Source organism: Coregonus clupeaformis, unplaced genomic scaffold, assembly GCF_020615455.1.
Source record: "Coregonus clupeaformis isolate EN_2021a unplaced genomic scaffold, ASM2061545v1 scaf0038, whole genome shotgun sequence".
Classification (NCBI taxonomy): domain Eukaryota; kingdom Metazoa; phylum Chordata; class Actinopteri; order Salmoniformes; family Salmonidae; genus Coregonus; species Coregonus clupeaformis.
Genome location: NW_025533493.1, coordinates 501410 through 527764, shown reverse-complemented (window position 1 = coordinate 527764; position 26355 = coordinate 501410). Strand labels below are relative to the sequence as shown.

The window sequence follows — 26355 nt, the reverse complement described above, 5'->3', positions numbered from 1 at the left end:
GTCATTGTTAAGTGAAATGTATAGTTCCTTGCTAACATTTATAAAGTTAAAAAAGTAGCATAAATATCTGACAGATTTCACAAAAACATAAACACAACAAATAAGAGCATACAATTAAGTATATAAAACCTCAATTATGTTTTTCTGACTATGGAAAAGAAACCTGGGAGACTTGATGACATCATGTCATCTTCTCCGGTGTTACAAAAGCTTCAAAAATACTTATTGGCCAAACAGTGTACAAAGTATTTAAAGAACATGGTCATGGTCAAGTGCTTTCTTCTCTTCTGGCTCAACTCATTGAAAAAAAACTCATCATATAAACGTCTGAGATATAAACTCCAAAATACATTTCTACATTACAGAATACATAATGTGTGTAATTATGACATCATGTGTGTAATTATGCATTTAGTCTCCAGAAGAATCTCAAAACACTGAAAGGCATTCATGCATAATATATTGAACAGCTAAATTGTAGTTAGTAACATTATTTACTAGAATAGACTTCAAAATGCATGTGATTTTGAATCATACTCCACCATAAATGCACATTTGCAAAATACCACAACACTGACCGTCCATTCTGTATTTGCTGTGTATTTAGACAAAATACATTCCTTTGACTCTGGATATATGTAGAAATATATAGATGGGTTAGTTGACATGTGATTCTGGATTGCCAGATACCTAGCAACAATGACAAAAAGCTGCCATGTGGGGAATCATAGGTGGCTTGTATCAGCTACATTTATTTTGTTCTTGATACCATATCTTGTTTTGAGGTGTTTTGACTGCTATTACATCTATGGCTAAAATTCACTAGCTAGCTAACCAACAAATGTAACAATGTGCAAATGTATTTATGTTTTCAATAAACATTGGAGATGAAATATAGTTTACATGTTGTCAACAATTAAGGCAACCCCGTCTGTTTTGCACCATAGTCGTGCACGCATCGGTTTTGTTGCTAAACAACCAACCCGACTATTGCCATGGTGATAAAATAATTGAGCCGTTCCTCACAATCTGGCCATGGACAGAAGTACGGTACTTTCTAGACACAAATAAGAAGAACTACCAACCACTGACCATGACCATGAACACTAACCACTGAACCCTCCCCCTAACCTTACGCCTGTCCTTACCCCTAAATGAAAAACAAATATATCCTCATAAATGTTGATATTTTTTATATTGCCAATGTATTCCTTTCTAACATGGCCATCTAGTGACTAGCGACTTCAGCCAGTGGTGTGTTCTGAAGGGGGTGTGTCCTGCCTCAGTGGGAGGAGCTACGGTCATTGGCCACGTCCTGTAGTCTGCGGAGCAGGGCCATCTGGTTGTCCGGACACACCCTCTTGGGCGATGGCTCCTCCTCAAGCTGCATGCTGCGCTTCTTGGTGGGCGTCTCCCCGGTGCGGATCATACTGTTGATCTCCGCCAGGCGCTGCACAGACAGAGATAGAAATCATAGACACAGGTCAGGGAGGGTTCATCATCATCATCACACGTCAGGTATGGTATGATTAAACTAATCAATGAGTCACTGTCAGGGTTTGAAAAGTACTGTGCTGAACCAATGTGAACCAGCCTACATTGTGTGCATGAGTATGTATGTACTTGTGACTCACGTTGGCTGGGCTGCTGCAGATGTAGTAGAAGATCTTGTCCCGTGCAGTAGTGGAGGGGGTGGGGGGGCTTCCAGTAGTAGTCTTGTGGGGGGAGATGTAGATGGAGTGGTTGTGGGACAGGAGGACCCTGCGAGGGGAGCTGGTCCTCAGGGAGGGGTACGGGCACAGGGGAGGAGACTGCACCGGTCACAAAAACAAACATATTATAAGAGCATAGGCAGATACCTATTCAAAACATACATTAATTGTTCCAATGTATCCTGTTTGTAAATGTCCCCTCATTTTCCCCTCACTCTCTACCTCTCTTGCTTTTAACCAATAGGTTTGCAGAATAGAGTTAAGTTTGTAAAGACACTAGCAAGAGCAGCGTGTGGGTTTCTCTTTTCTTCTAAGTTGTAAACATAACTTTCTGTTACTTCTTCTCCTCTTTCATCTCTCCCTTTCCTATCTTTCTCTCATTTCCTCCCATGCACCCCCCGCCCCAAGCTCCAACCACCCGCTCCCTCCCTCTCTCTCACCCCTACAGAGGGCGAGCTGGGCGAGTAGCGGAGGGCAAAGTGACGCATCTGTTTGATGTAGACCCGGTTGTAGAAGTGGATGAGGTCTCCTCGCTCCTCCTCCCCCACAACTCCCCCCTCCTTAACCTGCTCCTGAGAGGGAGGGAGGGATGAGGAGGGGGAGGTGGAGGGGGCCAGGGTGGGGGTGGATGGGGTGCTGCCAGGCTGGGGGGCAGGTAGGCTGCTGGTGGAACACATGGGCACCGGGCTGCTGTCTCCACACCCTGAAGGGGGTAAAGAGAGAGAGAGAGGGAGAATAGACAGAGGGAGGGGAGGAGAGGTCCAGGAAAAAGAGTTAGCGTCTCAACATGTAACCCAGGCCTAACACAGAGTGTGTGTGTGTTCTTACCCTGCTTCTGGTTGGTGTCTGTGGGAGAGCTCTGTGTGTTTCCCACGCTGCAGCCCGAGTGACGTTTCTTCTTTCCAGAGATCAACACACTCCTGTAGACCTGGTAAAGAAAATCACACACAACCAATGGTTCCAGGGCCACCGGAAAACGTGTGGCGAGGTGTAATTTGCCACAGCACTTGTCAATCACTTTTGTTTAAGTTGAATATATCGAAGCAAAGCATTAAAAAGAGGGGCAAAGTGCTGTGTTTTTTACTGATTTGCCTCATGATTTGTAAACTCGTGCACAATTTATCTGTTCTTCACATCGGAGTGCTGCTACAGGCTACGTGTCTTGACCAATCAGATTCACGGAAATCGCAGGTCATGCGGGCCGGGCACAACGCTCAAGGCCCGCTCTCCACTTTCCTCAAGGATTTATTTAGCAAGCGTGATAACACATCACTCCCGACAGACACAAGCAAAAACTCTTCCATAAATGTAGTAGCCTATACACCTAAACATTAGCGATCTTACATGCTGTATTGCATGGAAATGAGACCATTTTTCAGTCTAATCAACTGTAGGCTGCTAACAACAGCAGCTGCATAGACAACTTTCTGTGTTTGCAAACATTGCCGCAGGAGGGCGATGCGTGCAAGTTGGTGGCAGAACAAGGGGGAGTTCTTATAGAACGGCAGCAAAAAAAGCCTCTATTTACATGTTGATTATGAGTGCATTTCACATTACTTTTGGATTATAATTGAATTTTAAGGCTCGTATGAATATCCTGCCTAATATAATGTTTGTGTCATCATTGCAAATCAACTGCATTATACTTAAAAAAACACTTCAACTTCAACCAGTAAAATGGCTCTTCGGCTAGCTTTTGCTTAAGCATGCAGTGCATTCGGAAAGTATTCAGACCCCTTTACTTTTTCCACATTTTGTTACGTTACAGCCTTATTCTAAAATTGATTAAATAAAAAAAATCCTCATCAATCTACACACAATACCCCATAATGACAAAGTGAAAACAGTTATTTTTTTAAAAATCTTTGCTAATTTATGAAAAAAATTTAAAACAGAAAGATCTTATTTACATACGTATTCAGACCCTTTGCTATGAGTCTTGAAATTGAGCTCAGATGCATCCTGTTTCCATTGATCATCCTTGAGATGTTTCTACAACTTGATTGGAGTCCACCTGTGGTAAATTAAATTGATAGGACATGATTTGGAAAGGCACACACCTGTCTATATAAAGGTCCCACAGTTGACAGTGCATGTCAGAGCAAAAACCAAGCCATGAGGTCGAAGGAATTGTCCGTAGAGCTCCGAGACAGGATTGTGTCGAGGCACAGATCTGGGGAGGGGTGCCAAAAAATGTCTGCAGCATTGAAGGACCCCAAAAACACAGTGGCCTCCATCATTCTTAAATGGAAGAAGTTTGGAACCACCAAGACTCTTCCTAGAGCTGGCCGCTGGCCAAACTGAGCAATCGGGGGAGAAGGGCCTTGGTGAGAGAGGTGACCAAGAAACCGATGGTCACTGACAGAGCTCAAGAGTTCCTCTGTGGATTTGGGAGTACCTTCCAGAAGGACAACCATTTCTGCAGCACTCCACCAATCAGGCCTTTATGGTAGAGTGGCCAGACGGAAGCCACTCCTCAGTAAAAGGCACGACAGTCCGCTTGGAGTTTGCCAAAAGGCCCCTAAAGGACTCTCAGACCATGAGAAACAAGATTCTCTGGTCTGATGAAACCAAGATTGAACTCTTTGGCCTGAATGCCAAGCGTCACGTCTGGAGGAAACCTGGCACTATCCCTCCGGTGAAGCATGGTGGTGGCAGCATCATGCTGTGCAGATGTTTTTCAGCGATAGAGACTGGGAGACTAGTCAGGATCGAGGGAAAGATGAACGGAGCAAAGTACAGAGAGATCCTTGATGAAAACCTGCTCCAGAACGCTCAGGACCTCAGACTGGGGCGAATGTTCACCTTCCAACAGGAAAACGATCCTAAGCAGACAGCCAAGACAACGCAGGAGTGGCTTCGGGACAAGTCTCTGAATGTCCTTGAGTGGCCCAGCCAGAGACCGGACTTGAACCCGATCGAACATCTCTGGAGAGACCTGAAAATAGCTGTGCAGCGACGCTCCCCCTCCAACCTGACAGAGCTTGAGAGGATCTGCAGAGAAGAATGGGAGAAATTCTCCAAATACAGGAGTGCCAAGCTTGTAGCGTCATACTATAAATAAACACTATAACTGACAGCACTTGGCCTACAGTTGCATAGGGCAGGACTTCACGATGCAAACCTGCATAAAGCAAGCTCAGCCCTGTGAGTTTCATCGTCCAATTATGTTGCTTTCTCTGTGTCTGTGTATAAGAAACCCCCCCCTTTTCCTTCTTTAAAATATAATTCATATGAACAGGTACAAGGTTGCTGCAGTTTGACAGGGTTTTCATCCACTCCAATGCCAGCAGTTTTTCCAGGAGCTTTTTTAAACCATGTGACCAGATTAGAAAAACTCTGATCCAATCATAGCCCATTTTAAACCCTTTACAACAGATTAATCACGTCATACCGTAAGGTAAGGTCCAGAGTGCTACCTGGTTAGGTTACCAGATCAGGAAAAACTACAGGCCCCAGATTTAAAAAAAATGCCACACCATTCTGGGACCTGTGGTGCTGTCACAGTACTATAGGCTCAAACTACGGCTTGAAGTTCAGGAAAATCTCCTGTCCCTAGCCATAAGAGTTATACACTAGATGACTGATAGGGGGGCGCTGTGTTGAAGCCACCACACCTCCATCTTGCCACTCCCCCACCATTGTAAAAAATATTTTGGAAGCTATAGAAATGCATTTATTAAGGTCTACATTTGTTTTTGCCACATTCATTCTATTACAGACACCTTAATACACATACGTTTAAATTATATGTGAGGTAAACATTGTTTTTTTTATATGAATAAAAAACATTTTCCTTCAAGTATAATTTTTGGAGATAACTAATGTTACGGTCCCGACTACAACAACAAAAAATACTTAAATACATGCAATTTTGTCATTGAAACATTTAATTCAAATACTGTAGAATTCCATTCACTCCAATGGAGGACTGCTCCTACTGGGGAGTGCCAATATGGCCAACCGGTGGCTTCAAAGCCTCTCAATGGCCAATACATAGCATCAGAAATCCAGTTTTTATATACAGTGCATTCGGAAAGTATTCAGACTCCTTTACTTTTTCAACATTTTGTTACGTTACAGCCTTATTCTAAAATGGATTAAATTGTTTTTGTCCTCATCAATCTACACACAATACGCAATAATGACAAAGCAAAAACAGGTTTGTAGAACATTTTGGAAATGTACACTACCAGTTAAAGGTTTGGACACACCTACTCATTCAAGGGTTTTTCTTTATTTTTATATTGTAGAATAATAGTGAAGACATCAAAACTATGAAATAACACATAAGGAATCATGTAGTAACCAAAAAAGTGTTAAACATTCTCTCAACCAGCTTCACCTGGAATGCTTTTCCAACAGTCTTGAAGGAGTTCCCACATATGCTGAGCACTAGTTGGCTGCTTTTCCTTCACTTTGCCGTCCGACTCATCCCAAACAATCTCAATTGGGTTGAGGTTGGGGGATTGTGGAGGCCAGGTCATCTGATGCAGCACTCCATCACTCTGCTTCTTGGAGGTGTGTTGGATCATTCTCCTGTTGAAAAACAAATGATAGTACCACTAAGCCCAAACCAGATGGGATGGGGTATCGCTGCAGAATGCTGGTTAAGTGTGCCTTGAATTCTAAATAAATCACAGACAGTGTCACCAGCAAAGCACCCCCACACCATAACACCTCCTCCATGCTTTACGGTTGGAACTACACATGCAGAGATCCTCCGTTCACCCACACCGTGTCTCACAAAGACACGGCAGTTGGAACCAAAAATCTCCAACTTGGACTCATCAGACCAAAGGACACATTTCCACCGGTTTAATGTCCATTGCTCGTGTTTATTGGCCCAAGCAGGTCTCTTCTTATTATTGGTGTCCTTTAGTAGTGGTTTCTTTGCAGCAATTCGACCATGGCCTGATTCACACAGTTGATGTTGAAATGTGTCTGTTACTTCAACTCTGTGAAGCCTTTATTTGGGCTGCAATTTCTGAGGCTGATAACGCTAATGAACTTATCCTCTGCAGCAGAGGTAACTCTGGGTCTTCCATTCCTGTGGCGGTCCTCATGACAGCCAGTATCATCATAGCGCTTGATGGTTTTTGCGACTGCACTTGAAGAAACTTTCAAAGTTCTTGAAATGTTCCGTATTGACTGACCTATTCTACAATGTAAAAAATAAAGAGAAACCCTTAAATGAGTAGGTGTATCCAAACGTCTTTTACCAAATAGGGCTATCTTCTGTATACCCCCCTGCCTTTTACTGAGGAGTGGCTTCCGTCTGGCAACTCTACCATAAAGGCCTGATTGGTGGAGTGCTGCAGAGATGGTTGTCCTTCTGGAAGGTTCTCCCATCTCCACAGAGGAACTCTGGAGCTCTGTCAGTGACCATCGGGTTCTTGGTCGTCTCCCTGACCAAGGCCCTTCTCCCCCGATTGCTCAGTTTGGCCGAGTGGCCAGCTCTAGGAAGAGTCTTGGTGGTTCCAAACTTCTTCCATTTAAGAATGATGGAGGCCACTGTGTTCTTGGGGACCTTCAATGCTGCAGAAATATTTTGACACCCTTCCCCAGATCTGTGCCTCGACACAATCCTGTCTCGAAGCTCTACGGACAATTCCTTCGACCTCATGGCTTGGTTTTTCCTCTTGAAAAAGAAAAGGAAAGCCGCACACTCTAGGAGCTCAGATGCAATAATTTAATATCCTATAACCAACGTTTCGACAGACAAGCTGTCTTCATCAGGGTATTTTCCTCTGACATGCACTGTCAACTGTGGGACCATATACAGTGGCTTGCGAAAGTATTCACTCCCTTGGCATTTTTCCTATTTTGTTGCCTTACTACCTGGAATTAAAATTGATTTTTGGGGGGTTTGTATCATTTGATTTACACAATATGCCTACCACTTTGAAGACACAAAAAAACTCAATTTTAGTCTCATCTAACCAGAGTACCTTCTTCCATATGTTTAGGGATTCTCCCACATGCCTTTTGGTGAACACCAAACGTGTTTGCTTATTGTTTTCTTTAAGCAATGGCTTTTTTCTGGCCACTCTTCTGTAAAGTCCAGCTCTGTGGAGTGTACAGCTTAAAGTGGTCCTATGGACAGATACTCCAATCTCCGCTGTGGAGCTTTGCAGCTCCTTCAGGGTTATCTTTTGTCTCTTTTGTTGCCTCTCTGATTAATGCCCTCCTTGCCTGGGCTGTGAGTTTTGGTAGGCGGCCCTCTCTTGGCAGGTTTGTTGTGGTGCCATATTCTTTCAATTTTTTAAGTTTGGATTTAATGGTGCTACGTGGGATGTTCATAGTTTCTGATATTTTTTAATAACCCAACCCTGATCTGTACTTCTCCACAACTTTGTCCCTGACCGGTTTGGAGAGCTCCTTGGTCTTCATGTTGCCACTTGCTTGGTGGTGCCCCTTGCTTAGTGTTGTTGCAGACTCTGGGGCCTTTCAGAACAGGTGTGTATATACACTGAGATCATGTGACACTTAGATTGCACACAGGTGGACTTTATTTAACTAATTATGTGACTTCTGAAGGTAATTGGTTGCACCAGATCTTATTTAGGGGCTTCATAGCAAAGGGGGTGAATCCATATGCACGCACCACTTTTCCGTTATTTATTTATTAAAACATTTTTTAAACAAGTTATTTTTTTCATTTCACTTCATCAATTTGGACTATTTTGTGTATGTCCATTACATGAAATCCAAATAAAAATCCATTTAAATTACAGGTTGTAATGCAACAAAATAGTAAAAATGCCAAGGGGGATGAATACTTTTGCAAGGCACTGTATCAGGTGTGTGCCTTTCCAAATCATGTCCAATCAATTGAATTTACCACAGGTGGACTCCAATCAAGTTGTAGAAACATCTCACGGATGATCAATGGAAACAGGAAGCTCCTGAGCTCAATTTCGAGTCTCATAGCAAAGGGTCTGAATACCGTAAATAAGGTATTTCAGTTAATTTTTTTATTTTCTTTGCCAAAAATTCTAAAAACCTGTTTTTGCTTTGTCATTATGGGGTATTGTGTGTAGATTGATGAGGACAAACATTTATTTAATCCATTTCAAAATAAGGATGTAACAAAATGTGGAAAAGTCAAGGGGTCTGAATACTTTCCAAATGCACTGTATATAATAATAATAATATGCCATTTAGCAGACGCTTTTATCCAAAGCAACTTACAGTCATGTGCGCATACATTTTTACGTATGGGTGGTCCCGGGGATCGAACCCACTAACCTGGCGTTACAAGCGCCATGCTCTACCAATTGAGCTACAGAGGATACACATATACACACACGTGGGTCTGAATACTTTCCGAATGCACTGTACATCATTGCATAATGCCCTACTAACAGTACTCACGCTGCTGCTGGCCTGGGGCTGAGAGCGGTAGCACTTCATGATATTCTGGAATGACTTGTCCTCTTTCGTCACCTGTACAACAGTAGGAACACACATATACATGTCTTGAAGAAGAGGACAGTAGGAACATGTCTTGAAGAAGAGGACAAACACACACAGCATGCTACACACACTGCCTGCTACCTTACGCACCACAGTCTATACACACCATGCACACACGCACTTACACACGCACACCCATATCCCACACATTCCAATCCCTCCAGGATTTTGCAATTCTGCACTAAAAAAAGTTTTGTGCAAAATTAACAATTTCCCGCATATTTTGCAAGTACTTGCAAATATGACCAATCGCCACACTATTACCACATACAACAGTCAAATCATCGCAATATTACCGCATATAACTGTCGGATCACCGCACTACAAAAAGAGGGCTCGCAATTTTAACCAATCACCACACTTTTACCGCATAAATGGATCAATCAAGCAACACGTCAACAAATGTTTTCCCTCGTCAGTGCATTTTCGCGACAAAATTGACAAAATCATTGGGAATTGCAATCAAGCATTTTGGCCTGCAACGATCACACACAAAAAAAAACTATGAAATCCTAGAGGGACTGACATCCCCCCCACACACTCTAACCCTACCTTGGTCATGACGTAGACTGCACACATGAGGAGCTGGTCTAGGTGTCGGTCCATCATGAGCTCTGTGCATTGCACCAGGGAGTACTCGAAACACGTCCAGATCTTCCTCCTCAGCTCACTAGAGATGTCCAGCTTGGCACACAAGTCTCTCAGACGCACACTGGCCATGTGGTACACCTGTTGGTGGTACAGAGCAGAGTCTTTAACCTCGAGCAAGTATGAAATGCTACAGTTGTGGGGTTCTTAAATTTAGGGTTGAAACTGGCCACATATGGCACAGTAGGGCAGAAACATAATACTAGGATGGATTTAAACTATACTGAACAAAAATATAAACGTAACATGCAACAATTTCAAAGATTTTACTGAGTTACAGTTCATATAAGGAAATCAGTCGATTGAAATAAATTCATTAGGCCTTAATCTATGGATTTCACATGACTGGGCAGGGGTGCAGCCATGGGTGGGCCTGGGAGGGCATAGGCCCACCCACTTGGGAGCCAGGCCCACCCACTGGGGAGCCAGGCCCAGCCAATCAGAAGACGTTTTTCCCCACAAAAGGGCTTTATTACAGACAGAAATACTCCTCAGTTTCATTGACGATCTCGCAGGTGAAGAAGCCGGACGTGGAGGTCTTGGGCTGCCGTGGTTACATGTGGTCTGCAGCTGAGGCCGGTTGGACGTACTGCCAAATTCTCTAAAACAACGTTGCAGGTGGCTTATGTAGAGAAACGAACATTCCATTATTTTCTGGCGACAGCTCTGGTAGACATTCCTGCAGTCAGCATGTCAATTGCACGCTCCCTCAAAACTTGAGACATCTGTGGCATTGTGTTACGTGACAAAACTGCACATTTTAGAGTGGCCTTTTATTGTCCCCAGCACAAGGTGCACATGTGTAATGATCATGGTGTTTAATCAGCTTCTTGATATGCCACACCTGTCAGGTGAATGGATTATCTTGGCAAAGGAGAAATGCTCACTAACAAGGATGTAAACAAATTTGTGCACAAAATTTGAGAGAAATAAGCTTTTTGTGCATATGGAACATTCCTGGGACATTTTATTTCAGCTCTTGAAACATTGGACCAACACTTTACATGTTGCGTTTATATTTTTGTTCAGTATACTTTCTCCATATCCAAAAGATGAGATGAGTTAGATTCGTAACGTGCCTGAACTATCCCTTTAAATTCAGTGACAGATGGAGATGGTGTTTGTTTTCCCTTACCTTGCGGAAGAACAGCGAGAGGGAACCCTTTTTCTGAGGCTTGTTATTGGACGGGCCCTGGGCTGCCAGCTTCTTGTTTGGTTTACTGGTGGCGTGGCTGCCCTGGGGGCCAGGACTGTTCAGGGTGGTGGTGGTCTGTGGTTGGCTGGTCAAAGTGCCAGTCAGGGACTGGGCAGACAGGGGCTGGAGCATGGTCGTGCCTTGTCCCGTCACACTCACCTGGACAGGGATGAAGGTGATGCCTCCGTTCTCATTGGCTATTCCTGCAGAGGTCAGAGGGCATGAGATTGCTCATTAATAACACTGTATGCAATCATTTTATATGATTCATCATAGCGTAGCAACCTGCATCCGAGTCAGAAACCCCACTATACAATGCATATAGGATTCATATACAGAATAATTTGGCAGTAGGGGCAAAGGTGTACAAAAAAACCATCATGTCATACTGTACAGTAATTAATCTGCAAACGTCACCTTGCACAGGTATGGTGACTGTCTGTCCATTGTTAGCGGTAACTGTGGCCGTTGCCATAGTGACCACTGTCTGTCCGGCAGGGATGGTGGTGGTGACGATGGCCTGGGAGGTCCTGACGGTGGTGGTAGTGGTGGTGGTGGGTGTGGAGGAGGAGGGGTCTGAGGGGGTGTCGAAGGAAGCGTCCACAAACAGCCGTCTCTTGGTGGAGCCCGTGGGGGGGGAGCTGTAGCGGTCCAACAAGGTGGTGGGAGAGGGAGAAACATCTGGGGGGGGATGAGAGGGGGAGGGAGGAAGTAACCAACTGACTGACTATTTGAATGAGTTATTACACAACTGACAGACAAATTGACTGCCTGACTGAATGTCTGGCTGACTAGCTAACAAGCTAAATGACTAACCTTTCCCACCACTGTTGGCGCTTAGGTCAGTGCCATGGTTGTTAGGGGTGAGAGGGGCGCTGCCAGCACTGCTGCCTCGGTCCCCATCCTCCAGGTGCTGCGGTGGCATCACCTGAACATCAATGAGAAATATTGTTATTTTGTCCTGATTTCAATATAGTCCATATTTTTCAAGACATTGAATTCAGAGTTACTTTGGGGTCACATGATTCAGCATGTGTGTGAGAAGTGAAACTTGGCACCATTTTCCTAGCTGTGCACGTGATGAGTAGGGGTAGGGTGGGGATAAGGAGGGGTGCTGTGGATGTCCTACCTCCTGACAGGCTGGTGGCTGGTTCTTGGCCCCCCTGATGCTGTCCCACAGCGGGGATCCCCCCCTCCAGGCCAGGCTCTCCAGGACCTGTTCCTCCACCTGGTTCAGATGCTTCACCACCTCCCTGAACAAGCCCTGCTCTGCCCGTACCAGCACCTCAATCACCTGAGATACATTACACAGATATGCATGAACGCAACCACGGAAGCACGCATGCACAAACGCACACAGACAAAAGGGGAGAAAGTGACATATTGTCTTGTCACATACACTCATGACTAACACACACTCATGACTAGGACAATCACACATACAAACACATAATACAGGTATAAGTACAAGTATGTACCTTGTAGAAGTGGTATGCGGGGAGCTGGAAGATGTGTATGACTCGTGGGAAGTCCCCTGGGGGTCGGTAGGAGAAGATGACAATCTCCAGACAGCAGGCCAGCAGAGAGCGCTGGAACACATCCTGCTCCAGAATACCCTAAGGACACACAACAGAACAAAGGGTTTATTGCTCATCCACCATAGAGAACAAATGCTTTTCCATATTTTACAAGCAAGGCACACCTTCCTAATATTGAGTTGCACCCTGTTTTGCCCTCAGAACAACCTCAATTTGTCTGGGCATGGACTCTACAAGGTGTCGAAAGTGTTCCACAGGGATGCTGGCCCATGTTGACTCCAGTGCTTCCCACAGTTGTGTCAAGTTGGCTGGTTGTCCTTTGGGTCGTGGACCGTTCTTGATACACACGGGAAACTGTTGAGCGTGAAAAACCCAGCAGCGTTGCAGTTCTTGTCACACTCAAACCGGTGCGCCTGGCACCTACTATACCCGGTTCAAAGGCACTTAAATATTTTGTCTTGCCCATTCACCCTCTGAATGTCACACATACACAATCCATGTCTCAATTGTCTCAAGGCTTAAAAATCCTTCTTTAACCTGTCTCCTCCCCCACCCAACTGATTGAAGTGGATTTAACTGGTCACATTAATAAGGGATCATAGCTTTCCCCTGGATTCACCTGGGCAGTCTGTCATGGACAGAGCAGGTGTTCCTATTGTTTTGTACACTCAGTGTATATGTGAGCTGAAAATATAAGAGCGTAACTTGGACCGTTGCATAAATCATGCTTTGACGTCAATGGGAAATTTGTGTGAAAATTCTAGTTAGCTACAGCAAACTGAGCTAAGCTAGCAGGGCAGCGCAGGGCAGGTGAGACTCACAGAGAGGTCTGTGTCACCCAGTCTCTCCTTCTCCTGGTCAATGACGGCCTCCAGGGTTTTATAGTAGAGCGTCTCCGCCAGGCGGAAGTACTTCACTGCAATGTCTTTCCCCAGTCCTGCGTTCTCCTCCCCGTTGCCCTCAAAGTGCTGACAAAAGAGCTGGCACATGTCCTTCAGCCTAGTGGAGATGGCCTCACTGGGGTCTCTGGCACACGCCCTGAAACAAGACAGACACAGTTACTGATACACCACCCTCCAGACTCATACTTACACCCCAAAACTGTTATAACACCCTTCATGGCTCAAATACTAACAACCTGAAATGAAAATGGACAACTGCACACTTCAGTGTGGTAACAATATAAGAATGGGTAAGTATTTGAAAAGGTAAGGCCTATCCAAGACATAAAACACTAAATAATAACATTCTGTATGTGGTTCACACACACAGAATGTGGAATCTGATTGCCCACCCAAGTGTCCCCGCAGACATTTTTAGATCTGATAGGTTGTCTCTGAATATATTGATAATTTTGACCGAGACAAACACCTTCAGCAAGACTCATCAATCTCACTAGAGAAAGCATACAGTACGTGTGAGGCAAACAGTGCCCCTGTGTCTTTGTACTATAGATACTAAGACAGAGGGGCGCTGTTTGCCTGGCTCGGATGCTTTCTCTGTTAGATTATTAGATTCAGCCTCTTGCAAATTGAAGGAAAATTATGCAACATGGATAGACACAAATGAGAAATCACAGTATAACTTTGTTTATTTTTAAAAATGTGGGTGAAGCCTGGCTTCCCTTGGCATCATGAATACACACCACTTTGTAGGCCGAATGTCATTACACTTACGGTGTTTGTAATAGTGTCCCTTTCCATTCAAATGGCGGGTGCACAGTGCACTGTTCGGATGCTGGACTAACGTGCGCAGAGAACCTACTTAACCTACATATTGATGTGATTTGCTTGACAATTAGATTAAAACATCATGACTGGTTGTGTTCATGACACATTAAAAGGTAACACATTTTTACAGTTAACCTCTTAAGGATCAAACCCTTTTTTTCAATTTTCACCTAAAATGACATACCCAAATCTAACTGCCTGTAGCTCAGGACCTGAAGCAAGGATATGCATATTTTTGATACCATTTGAAAGGAAACACTTTGAAGTTTGTGGAAATGTGAAATTAATGTAGGAGAATATAACACATTAGATCTGGTAAAAGATAATACAAACAAAAAAAACAGGTGAGTTTTTTAAATATATTTTTTAAATCATCTTTGAAATGCAAGAGAAAGGCCACAATATAATATTGCAGTTTAGGCGCAATTTAGATTTTGGCCACTAGATGGCAGCAGTGTGTGTGCAAGGTTTCAGATTGATCCAGTGAAGCATTGCAATACTGGACTATTTTGTATCAAGTCTGCTCAAATGTGCTGAATTGGTCAATTGATACATTTTACAAAAATGATATGGTAATACAAAATGTAAGTTTACACACTCCCAGGAATGTCATACATGATGGATCATTAGCTTATACACTAACTTTCACACATCTAGATGGTCGGGCGGGGTGGGTGTGGAATAAGAGACAGCAGGGGTTCAAACTGTAGAACCCAGTTCCTACATTTGAATATAAAAATTGATTTTATCAAACAAAATTATTCTACATTTTATCTATGGGACCCTTAGGATGACAAATCAGAGCAAGATTACTGAATGTAAGTACATTATTTACCTTCAGAGGTGAATGTATCAAACCAGTTGCCGTGATAAGTTTTTGTTGTTGTGCACTCTTCTCAAACAATAGCTACTGTAAATTGGACAGTGCAGTTAGATTACATGTCTATGTCCTGGAAAGTTTGCTGTTACTTACAACAGTCATGCTAATCACATTAGCGCACGTTAGCTCAACCGTCCCGTGGAGGTTAAATTACGTCTTTACCATGAAGTCCATTAAAAAAAAGCGCACACATAGGAGGTCCTGAAAAAAAAAAAATTTGACCCCTGAATGTCACGGTATAATTCGCACTTTGGATGCCAATTTCAAGTGAATTTACTACTGTATGCTAATACCCTTATATGTTTTTTTGGTCCCCCTTAACTGGGTCTGTGCCCCACCTTGGCCACCCCATTCAAAATGTTCTGGGCCACCCCATTCAAAATGTTCTGGGCCACCCCATTCAAAATGTTCTGGGCCACCCCATTCAAAATGTTCTGGGCCACTGGTGTGGTTGTGTGCAGCATAGAATATATTTTATTATTTTTATTGTGTGCAATACCTCAGTAAGTCTGTGAGTCTGCCACTGGGGCTGTGTTTGAGTCCTGTGAGCAGGCTGTGGAGTCGGCCAACACTCTGCATGGCTGTAGATACCGGCGTGCCCAGACAGTTGTCCTGGACATACTTAAGACCCGTCAGGGGAGTAGACACCTTAAAGGCTGAGGCCTACAGGACACACATAGGAGACATAACACAGGGATTACTGTACATATGCATTGAATTGAGACTCAAAGACAAAAGACGTGTATGTGTGTTTGTGTGTTACACTAATCCTAATAACAGCAGCACATTTCATACATAACAAGCAATAATGTATAATAATGTGCGTGTGTGCGTCTTACAGTCAGACTGCTGTAGAGTCTGTATACGGAGGCGTCCTGGTTCTTTACTCCCTCACAGAGACAGTGGCCTGGTGTGCCGATGTATTCGTTTGCCCCCTCTCCCAGGAAGATCCTCTCATCCAGACCCCCTGTGGCTAGAACATGCTCCTCATACACACGCCCCATGGACGCACTAGACACACACACACAAATACACTGAGTATACCGAACATTAGGAACACCTTCCTAATATTGAGTCGCATCCCCCTTTTGCCCTCAGAATAGCCTCAATTCGTCGGAGCATGGACTCTACAAGGTGTCGAAAGCGTTCCACAGGGATGCTGGCCCATGTTGACACAATTGTGTCAAGTTGGCTGGATGTCCTTTGGGTGGTGGCCCATTCTTGAGACACACAGGAAACTGTTGTGTGTGAAAAACCAGCAGCGTTGCAGTTCTTGACACAAACCGGTGCGCCTGGCAGTACCATACTCTGTTTAAAGGCACTTAAAGCTTTTGTTTTGTCGATTCACCCTCTGAATGGCACACATACACAATCCATGTCTCAATTGTCTCAAGGCTTAAAAATCATTATTTAAACTGTCTCCTCCCCTTCATCTACACTGATTGAAGTGGATTTAACAAGTGACATCAATAAGGGATCATAGCTTTCACCTGATCAGTCTGTCATGAAAAGAGCAAGTGTTCTTAATGGTTTGTACACTCTGTGTATATGAAACCTTGAATATCACTCAAAAGACTATCAATATCTGCTCTGTGCAGAGAGACCAGATAAGGATTGACACTTACAAACTGTCTCCAAAATTCATAGGATCGAAGAAGCCAGTCAAGCTATCTTCTTTCCCTTTGAGAATCTGTTGATGACACAGAATATCCATGATGAGACAAGGCAGACAAGTAGACTGTGTAGGACTAAGGTGTGTGTGTGTGTGTGTGCGTGCGTGTGTGCGTGTGTATGTGTGTGTGTGTGTGTGTAGGACTGAGGTGTGTGTGTGTGCCTAACCTTCTTATGGAAGAGCCTCTTGATGAAGGGTTTCCAGAAGTGTTCCTTGACCCCCTTTGCCTCCAGCACCAGGCCATCATGCAGTTCACACAGCTGTTCTATGAAGCAGTAGGGCCCTGCAGTGGGCTTGTAGTCTTTACTGCTGAAGTCCTCAGAAAGGCCTGTGGATCAGACGAGACATAGCAGCTTCCTGCATTAGATGCAAGTGATAAGATATTACAGTAACTATGCATATTCGTATACAAAAAAGGACCATACAGATTGAACATACTCTACGTACGGATCATGTGAGTAACCACACATGTATGCATGCATGCCTGCACACACGTACACGGATACTGGTTGGATACTATCAATGTTGTTATCTATAGGAAGATAGGGAGTGTCACGTTGTATAATGGTAGAAGGCAGGTGCAGGAATACGTAATAGTTTTTTTTATTTCTCTACCCAACATAAGGTACGTCATGAAAAACGAAACAAACACATATATATACAGAAAGGTGTAAGGTGTAAACCTCTAAATATACATGTAAGGTGTAAACCTCTAAATTATACATGGACCCGTAATAACAAGTGCACAATTACACGGTATGTAAACCGTAATACAATGTACTGTAACACGTAGCACGAAAGCTGATACAACAGAGCACAGGTACTCACATGAGACCAACGGACATGGGACAATAATCGACAAGGACAATGGGGAACAGAGGGCACATATATACACATACTAATCAGGGAGAATGGGAACCAGGTGTGCATAATGAGACAAGACAGTCCGGGGTTGGTGGTAATGATCCAGGTCAGTGACGCCTAGAAAGCCGGTGACGTAGACCTCTGGAGCTGGTGAACGGAATGAGCAGCAGTCCCAGGGGGATCCGTGACAGGGAGGGTATATACAGTGCATTCGGAAAGTATTCAGACCCCTTGACTTTTTCCACATTGTTACCTTACAGCCTTATTCTAAAAATGATTAAATCATTTTTTTCCCCTTCATCAATCTACACACAATACACCATAATGACAAAGAAAAAACAGGTTTTTATATATTTTATCCACACAAAAAATACGGAAATATCACATTTACATAAGTATTCAGACCCTTTACTCAGTACTTTGTTGAAGCACCTTTGGCAGCGATTACAGTCTCAAGTCTTCTTGGGTATGACGCTACAAGCTTGGCACACCTGTATTTGGGGAGTTTCTCCCATTCTTCCCTGCAGATCCTCGCAAGCTCTGTCAGGTTGGATGGGGAGCGTCGCTGCACAGCTATTTTCATGTCTCTCCAGAGATGTTCGATCGGGTTCAAGTCCGGGCTCTGGCTGGGCCACTCAAGGACATTCAGAGACTTGTCCCGAAGCTACTCCTGCACTGTCTTGGTTGTGTTCTTAGGGTCGTTGTCCTGTTGGAAGATGAACCTTCACCCCAGTCTGAGGTCCTGAGCGCTTTGGAGCAGGTTTTCATCAAGGATCTCTCTGTACTTTGCACCATTCATCTTTCCCACAATCCTGACTAGTCTCCCAGTCCCTGCCGCTGAAAAACATCCCCACAGCATGATGCTGTCACCACCATGCTTCACCACAGGGATGGTGTCAGGTTTCCTCCAGACGTGACGCTTGGCATTCAGGCCAAAGAGTTCAATCTTGGTTTCATCAGACCAGAGAATCTTGTTTCTCATGGTCTGAGAGTCCTTTAAGTGCCATTTGGCAAACTCCAAGCGGGTTGTCATGTGCCTTTTACCCAGGGAGTGGCTTCTGTCTGGCCACTCTACCATAAAGGCCTGATTGGTGGAGTGCTGCAGAGATGTTTGTCCTTCTGGAAGGTTCCCCCATCTCCACAGAGGAACTCTGGAGCTCTGCCAGAGTGACCATCGGGTTCTTGGTCACCTCCCTGACCAAGGCCCTTCTCCCCCGATTGCTCAGTTTGGCCGGGCGGCCAGCTCTAGGAATAGTCTTGGTGGTTCCAAACTTCTTCCATTTAAGAATGATGGAGGCCACGGTGTTCTTCGGGACCTTCAATGCTGCAGAAATGTTTTGGTACCCTTCCCCAGATCTGTGCCTTGACACAATCCTGTCTCGGAGCTCTACGGACAATTCTTTCGACCTCATGGCTTGGTTTTTGCTCTGACATGCACTGTCAACTGTGGGACCTTATAAAGACAGGTGTGTGACTTTCCAAATCATGTCCAATCAATTTAATTGAGCACAGGTAGAAACATCTCAAGAATGATCAATGGAAATAGTATGCACCTGAGCTCAATTTTGAGTCTCATAGCAAAGGGTCTGAATACTTATGTAAATAAGTTATTTCCGTTTTTTATTTTTAATAAATGTACAAAAAATTCTAAAAAACGATTTTCGCTTCATCATTATGGGGTATTGTGTGTAGATTGATGAGGAAAAAACATATTTAATCCATTTTAGAATAAGGCTGTAATGTAACAAAATGTGGAAAAAGTCAAGGGGTATGAATACTTTCCGAATGCACTGTATGCATAGGGGGTGCGGGGGGAGATATGGAAGATAGGAGGATAGGAAGGGGATATAGACATCAGGCAGATACAGTAAGGAGGGGATATAGACCTACGGAGGGGATACAGGCCTGGGCTGGGAGGTCACCTTTGAAGTTGGGGTTGAGCAGCTCCTTCCTGGTGTTACACAGCAGAGCGTTGGAGAAAACCAGGTCCAGAGCACAAAGCAGCAGGTGGTATGAGTTCACCAGGTCATCACTGATCATAGGGAAGTTTCCTGGCAGGGGAGGGAGAGAGAAGAGACATTGAAATAATAATAATAATAATAATAATAATAATATGTAGGATTTTACAGCGCTTTTCTAAGACACAAAGATAGTTTGACTCAATGATCTGGTCATACCAATAAAGCTTGTTGAATTGAATTGATCTGAAAGACAGAGATGTCTCGTGTTGACTGCAGAGTAGTGCTGGTAGCCTCAAACCTCAATTGTAATTATTTCAACTACGTCCATAGAACAATGGATTTCACAGTATAGTATACTTACCAAAGTCACCTTTCACCTAATTCAACTAACAAACACTAGTAAAATCAAATCAAATTCAGTCTAGTATGTGTGAGTACAATCTTAGAAAAAAGGGTTCCAAAAGGGCTCTTCAGCTGTCCCCATAGGATAACCCTTTTTTGGTTCCAGGCAGAACCCTTTTTGGTTCATGTAGAACTATTTTTGGTTCCATGTAGAACCCTCTGGGGAGAGGGTTCTACATGGAACCCAATAGGGTCCTACCTGGAACCAGAAATTGTTCTTCAAAGGGTCCTCCTATGTGGACAGCCAAAGAACCCTTTTAGGTTCTAGATAGCACCTTTTTTTCTAAGAGTGTAGAGTCTAGTGAGTGTGCATAGAGTCAGTGCAAAACAATTAAGATAAATAAATAAATAATACAGGGGGTCAATGTAAATAGTCCGGGTAGCCATTTGATTAACTGTTCAGCAGTCTTATGGCTTGGGGGTAGAAGCTGTTCAGGTGCCTTTTGAGCACAGACTTGGTGCTCCGGTACCACTTGACGTGCGGTAGCAGAGAGAACAGTCTATGACTTGGGTGGCTGGAGTCTTTGACCATTTTTAGGGCCTTCCTCTGACACCGCCTGGTATTGAGGTCATGGATGGCAGGGAATTCGGCCCCAGTGATGTACTGGGCCGTTCGCACTACCCTCTGTAGCGACTTGCGGTCAAATGCCGAGCAGTTGCCATAACAAGCAGTGATGCAGCCAGTCAAGATGCTCTCAATGGTGCAGCTGTATAACTTTGAGGATCTGAGGGCCCATGCCAAATCTTTTCAGCCTCCTGAGGGGGAAGAGGCGTTTTCGTGCCTCTTCATGACTGTGTTGGTGTGTTTGGACCATGATAAGTCCATAGTGATGTGGACAACTGAGGAACTTGAAGCTCTCGACCCGCTCTACTACAGCCCTGTCGATGTGAATGGGGGCGTGTTCATCCCTCTGTTTCCTGTAATCCATGATAAGCTCCTTTGTCTTGCCCACATTGAGGGACATGTTGTTGTCCTGGCACCCCACTCCCAGGTCCCTGACCTCCTCCCTATAGGCTGTCTCATCATTGTCTGTGATCAGGCCTACCACCGCCATGTCGTCTGCAAACTTAATGATGGTGTTGGAGTCGTGCGCAGCCACGCAGTCGTGGGTGAACAAGGAGTACAGGAGGGGACTGAGCACGCACCTCTAAAGATCTGGTTGTGTGTGTGCATGAGTTCTTATTAAGGATTAAGGAGATATAAAAATGACACATCTGCTTGCCCTGGCCTCTGGTCTCTGTTCTCTGTTCTCCTGCTGATGCCAACAACTCAGTGCAGGCCTTGGCATGCCCAGTGCCCAGTGTAGAGTAGCTAGCCCTTGTCACTTATACTTTGTGAGTAACCAAGTAGTGATCACTTCATATAGCCTTTTCTCAGTACCCCACTGAGCCCTAGTCCTTTCCCTCTGTCCTCCCCTCTTTTCCTGTCTTTTGCCATGAACAAAACAGAAGTACTCACCTTTAGCGTGGACAAACAGAATCCAGCAAAAGTTGAAGACTTCAGCGACGGTGCAGGGATGGCGTCTAAATCAGAATAAGTCAGTGGTCAGTCTGGTCAAGCAGACTGACCACTGTGCTCAGAGATATCACGATCTGGCTGGCACCAGGATAGAAACAATTAAATGTTTACATTTTAGCCATTTAGCAGATGATCTTATCCAGAACAATTTACAGTAGTGAGTGCACACAACTACTTGGCTTTGTCCAAGAGCGGTCAAACTACTGTATAAAATAGCGAGCTACAGTTTCAACGACTAACTCACCTCTGTTTGCGGCTCCTGTGGACTCTGGGTGGGTCGTCAGAGGGCGCCTTAAAGATGGCTTTGAATATGGGGACGTATTTCTTGAAGATGACGGCGGAAATTGTGAAATTCCTCTCCAGCTTCTCCGTGCTCTGGCAAAAGTCTTGGGGCAGACTTGCCATGTCCTGCCATTTCTTCATCTTGTTAAAGAACTCAATGAGGCTGCAATCAGAAACAGGTCAACTGTTTGAGAAATGCCAGTATTTTCCAGTTCATTCATTATATATTACATAGGACAGTTCTGTGGTTAGTAGGTGTGTGGTTCCTTGTTCAGCATTACTTAACATTAATACATAATTTATTACACAAAGAAGCAGGTTGGAATCAGAATCCAAGAACTAAGCAAGAAACCATATTGACTGTTATGCAAATCTATGGAGGACTTTGTGTGAAAGTCCTTTAGTAAGTTACATATGAAGTGGGGCACATTTAGGGCCAGTTTCCTGGACACAGATTGAGCCTAGTACTTGACTAAGAGGCCCGTTCAATGTATAATCTCCATTGTCTAGGATTAGGCTTAATCTGTGTCCCCGAAACCGGACCATAGGGATGAGTGCCTGGGCGTACGTACCTTTGTTCTGAACAGCTGAGGATCCTGGTCAGAGAGACATAGTTTCCCTCTGCTGTGCCCTTACCCACCGTTGGTACGGCTGTCCTGCAGGCCACATAGAGAGCACAGGCTAACCAGTGTAGCTCACTGCCCTGTAAGAAAGGGGGATGGAGAAAGAGAGAGAGAGTGTTACTTTTTCTGTCCCAGGCTCTATCTCCCTATTAAGGACACCAGTCAGAGCTGGTGGGGCCAGAGATGAGATATGCCATGTTAGAAATTCTCCCCTCTAGTGGTCTCTTCTGTTATCCATATTCCTAATTTTCTGTCAAACCACCTCCAAATAAACCTTACACAGATACAGCAGTTGGCTATCCCTTATGAGGAAAGGTTTGTGAATAAGGCATATGCCCAATGCAGACTTGATTATAACAACCATGATATCCATAATTATACCATACGTTAAAAGTGGTCCTCTGTAGCTCAGCTGGTAGAGCACGGCGCTTGTAACGCCAAGGTAGTGGGTTCGATCCCCGGGACCACCCATACACAAAAATGTATGCACGCATGACTGTAAGTCGCTTTGGATAAAAGCGTCTGCTAAATGGCATATTATATTATTATTATATTATTAAAATGTTAAGTAAGTTCGATCATTCAGTGTTATGACCAAAGAGCAGTGCCCCCTTTTCTAAACCAGGGGTTGCCAACTTAGGGGGTGCGCCGTACATATGGGGCGGCAACATGTCATTGGGGGGTGTGGGACCTTCCTTGATTTGAGGAGTAATTATTTTTATTTATTTTTTACATTTTACAATTTGCGATTGTTTTTATACCAATCTAAAACTATTAATAAATCTGCAATGCTTTAGGCTAGAAACAAGCAGTAAAATGCCAGAGAAAGACTGATGACCATGGGAATATATTTGTCTATGACATTCAGAAACTGAGCTAAGACCTTCTAAAGTCGAGGAGTCAAAGAAATGGGACTTTGCATGGGAAATAATCTTATACAATGTGCGACTGTCGCTATCAATTGATCTAATCACTTTCTGTAAAAGAGAATATGTATCATTAAATTGAGGGTTCATATAAATTATCTTAATAAAACATATTTGGTAGCAGAATAACATTTGGGGAAATCGGGTGTAGAGTTTATTTTCAGTATGCATTATTATTATTATTATCATTAAATAGCCTACCTAAAAGATGTCATGATGTCTTGTTAAACTAATTATGTAAAATTGCAGGAAATGAGCTTAAAAAACAATGACATTTTCCTAGGTCCCTCAAATTAAACAAAATCAAGCTGGTGGTATATTTAATATAGGCTATCTCAATAAATAAAAATGTGTTGTGAAATTTTTCAAACGTGAAAAAGGGGGCCCTGGGGGGAAAAGGTTGGGAACCCCTGACCCTAGTTAACCTTGTCCTATTCTAAACCCTGACACAGACCAGTAAATTCAGACCGGTAAACTCCTCCCCTTTCCACAGAAATTGTTCACTAATAATGCAGTTTTATATTTAATATTCATGTAAAACTACAAACGTAATACAAGCTGCGTCTTTAAATATAAAATGGGACGACATAAAATGTCGGTCATGAAAGGTAGAGGCAATGCTATTCTGCAAGTGAAGCCTGCGGTAAACCGGTTTCCAAAATGGCTAAATGTATATTACTGTACAATATACAATGCAAAACATGTTTACCTCTAATGTGTAATTTTTGCTTATGTTTTCGTAGCTCTTCCATGCTTCGTTGCTCGCCTCCTCGTCCATATTCAAAGCTCGACAGAGATCTTCAAACCCCTGCCTTGTTTTCTGCAAAAAGTCTTCCTCCTCGTTCATTTTGACTGTTCCAAAGGGTACACGGCAAATAGATTCGGGTCCAAATAACCATGCAGTTGCAAAGCAGAGTTGACTCAAGCGTGGTTTGTTACAAAGTACATGTAAACAATGTTACTATTCGTATTGTGCGATCCGATACACAGTGGGTGCTATAAAGTGTAGCCATTTAAATGTCCTTTGAGTGACAGCTACTATCGTGCGTAGCATATTACGCAAAAGACTTGCGTAGGAAAACGTGACATTGTGGACGGTTTTGCTTGGTGAATACGATATCAAGCGTACTGGGGGTTTCCGCCCATAAAAAATGCGTTCCAACCTTTAATGCGTGAATACCAGTCATTCAATAAATTAACACTTCCGGCTGATTATATCATTCATACCAGTTCTTTTTTTTTTTTTCCGATTTTTTAAATCCTTCATGCCATGTTCAACAACGTACACTAAAGTTTACGTAAAATCAGTGGCGATTTTATCATCTAAGTCTTTGTGGGGCAATATATATATATATATATATTTTAGATGCCAGCAAAGCCACTACACAACACAACAGTAAACAATACATTTATTGCACTGTAACGGTGACCACAAACTGTTAGGGCCTACATAAAGCTGTCCCAACAGCAGAGTCCCAACACCTTACCACTGCTACACCTGGCAATCAGCGGATTGAAACAGTTCATTCAGCCTCATTTACTGCCTTTAAAAAAAAACATAGCTGATATGGCTGACTTGCTTAAACACATGTGGTTTCTACTGACAATTGAGATGTACAAACTATGGCATTAGGGGACGTCGAGCGGATAAGAGGCAATCTGTAATTTCGATGAAGACATTAATGAGAGAGCTAGGACGGACGTAGTCAATATACATATTTGTTTAGCACTTTTGAAATGTACAGCGACAGAATTCAGAACATGGGCCATTCTTACAGTATTCTCCCTGCACACCAAGTCAGAACCGTAGGATAAATAAAGGGGCCATATAAGCAGACAATGAAAGCTCTTACAATATTCGATGATTGCATTTCTCTAAACAGGCTATAGGCTACATGTGCACCACCAAGTCAAAACAGTAGGCTAAATTATGAAGGGAAAAGGGAGCATATTACTTGGGTGAGGCACATGGGCTACTAACAGCTTACTATACGATATACACTTAGTATTACTTTCTTAGCTACAGTATACATATCTCCCTGGCATATTACATCATTTATGCAGCAGCATACATTACATTTTTGGACTGTGCTCACTTGAACTGGAAGTTGGCGCGGCCCTTCCTTGGCAAATTTTGTCATCAAAGTCTGACGTTCTCTGGATTTATGGTGCTTTCACGACAACTGGGAACTCGGAAAAAAACAAGGTCGAATCATGAAGACGTCAGTGATCTTCAGGTCGGAGCTCTAGAAAGATAATATTAGGGACATTTGATATTCACAAATGCAAATGTTTTATTCAAAACATAACTTTTTTCACTTTATAAATGAATTTAAACAATATGGCACTACTTCAACTAAAATGAAAAACAAAAAGGCAATTAAAAGGCAATTTTGTATACATCTGGCCCTTCATTGGACACTGTGTTAACAAACCTCCAAACGAGCTTCAATGCCATACAACAATCCTTCAGTAGCCTTCAACTGCTCTTAAACACTAGTAAAACTAAATGCATGCTTTTCAATCGAACGCTGCTAGCACCCGCCCACCCGACTAGAATCACCACTCTCGACGGGTCTGACCTAGAGTATGTGGACAACTACAAATATCTAGGTGTCTGGTTAGACTGTAAACTCAACTTCCAGACTCACATAAAGAATCTCCAATCCAAAGTTAAATCTAGAATCGGCTTCCTATTTCGCAACAAAGCCTCCTTCACTCATGCTGCCAAACATGCCCTCGTAAAACTGACTATCCTACCGATCCTTGACTTCGGCGATGTCATTTACAAAATAGCCTCCAACACTCTACTCAGCAAATTGGATGTAGTCTATCACAGTGCCATCCGTTTTGTCTCCAAAGCCCCATACACTACCCACCACTGTGACCTGTACGCTCTTGTTGGCTGGTCCTCACTACATGTT

General features: G+C 43.5%; 1 protein-coding gene across 1 annotated transcript; it reads right to left on the bottom strand.

Annotated features, from left to right (window-relative positions):
- Window positions 1–912: 912 nt before the first annotated feature.
- LOC121576889 (retinoblastoma-like protein 2) lies at window positions 913–24454 on the bottom strand. Its single transcript, XM_045212659.1, has 21 exons — window positions 24141–24454; window positions 22455–22585; window positions 21845–22045; window positions 21541–21605; window positions 19641–19769; window positions 17022–17182; window positions 16808–16872; window positions 16022–16193; window positions 15682–15845; window positions 13394–13610; window positions 12513–12650; window positions 12164–12328; window positions 11851–11962; window positions 11452–11715; window positions 10975–11237; window positions 9744–9920; window positions 9090–9161; window positions 2541–2640; window positions 2153–2415; window positions 1635–1811; window positions 913–1450 (listed from the first exon to the last, which is right to left on the bottom strand). The coding sequence occupies exons 1-21, from the start codon at window positions 24276–24278 to the stop codon at window positions 1283–1285; spliced, it is 3342 nt and encodes a 1113-aa protein (XP_045068594.1). The 5' UTR covers window positions 24279–24454; the 3' UTR covers window positions 913–1282.
- Window positions 24455–26355: the final 1901 nt, after the last annotated feature.

What these genes read in the sequence shown, in the direction of transcription:
- LOC121576889 (XM_045212659.1), bottom strand. Translation starts at nt 24,278, where the DNA reads ATGAACGAGGAGGAAGACTTTTTGCAGAAAACAAGGCAGGGGTTTGAA. An exon ending in ATGAATTTTGGAGACAGTTT is followed by an intron (nt 16,194 to 16,807) that starts GTAAGTGTCAAT and finishes GTGTGTGTCTAG; the next exon opens with TGCGTCCATGGGGCGTGTGT. An exon ending in AGCCCCAGGCCAGCAGCAGC is followed by an intron (nt 2,641 to 9,089) that starts GTGAGTACTGTT and finishes TTTCTTTACCAG; the next exon opens with GTCTACAGGAGTGTGTTGAT.